Source organism: Buceros rhinoceros, unplaced genomic scaffold, assembly GCF_000710305.1.
Source record: "Buceros rhinoceros silvestris isolate BGI_N320 unplaced genomic scaffold, ASM71030v1 scaffold31056, whole genome shotgun sequence".
NCBI classification, from domain to species: Eukaryota; Metazoa; Chordata; class Aves; order Bucerotiformes; family Bucerotidae; genus Buceros; species Buceros rhinoceros.
Window position 1 is genome coordinate 2325 of NW_010419802.1, and position 224 is coordinate 2548.

The 224-nt window shown below is 67.4% G+C and overlaps 1 protein-coding gene across 1 annotated transcript in view; it reads left to right on the top strand.

Moving 5' to 3' along the window:
• The window catches only part of LOC104496025 (acid-sensing ion channel 2), a gene marked incomplete at both ends in the record, with an annotated part of 7110 nt that overhangs the window by 557 nt on the left and 6329 nt on the right, over positions 1 to 224 (top strand). The window contains one exon of the mRNA XM_010139085.1: positions 122 to 178. Coding sequence (XP_010137387.1) covers positions 122 to 178 — 57 coding nt within the window. The remainder of the gene's footprint in view (positions 1 to 121; positions 179 to 224) is intronic.

Consider the following 224-nt stretch of genomic DNA (forward strand, 5'->3'; position numbering starts at 1 on the left):
CACCTCTGCTGCCCATGCCCAGCCGGGGTTCGCTGGGCTCAGGGAGGTCTCCCCGCAGTCCCCAGCTCCCCTGCAGCAGCGGCGGCCGGTGCCCACTGACAGACGTGTCCTTTCTGTGCAGGTGATGCTCCCTTCTGTACCCCGGAGCAGTACAAAGAATGCGCAGAGCCTGCGCTCGGTGAGTACCCTGGGTACCGCGGGTGTCCCAGGCTGGAGGGGCTTCC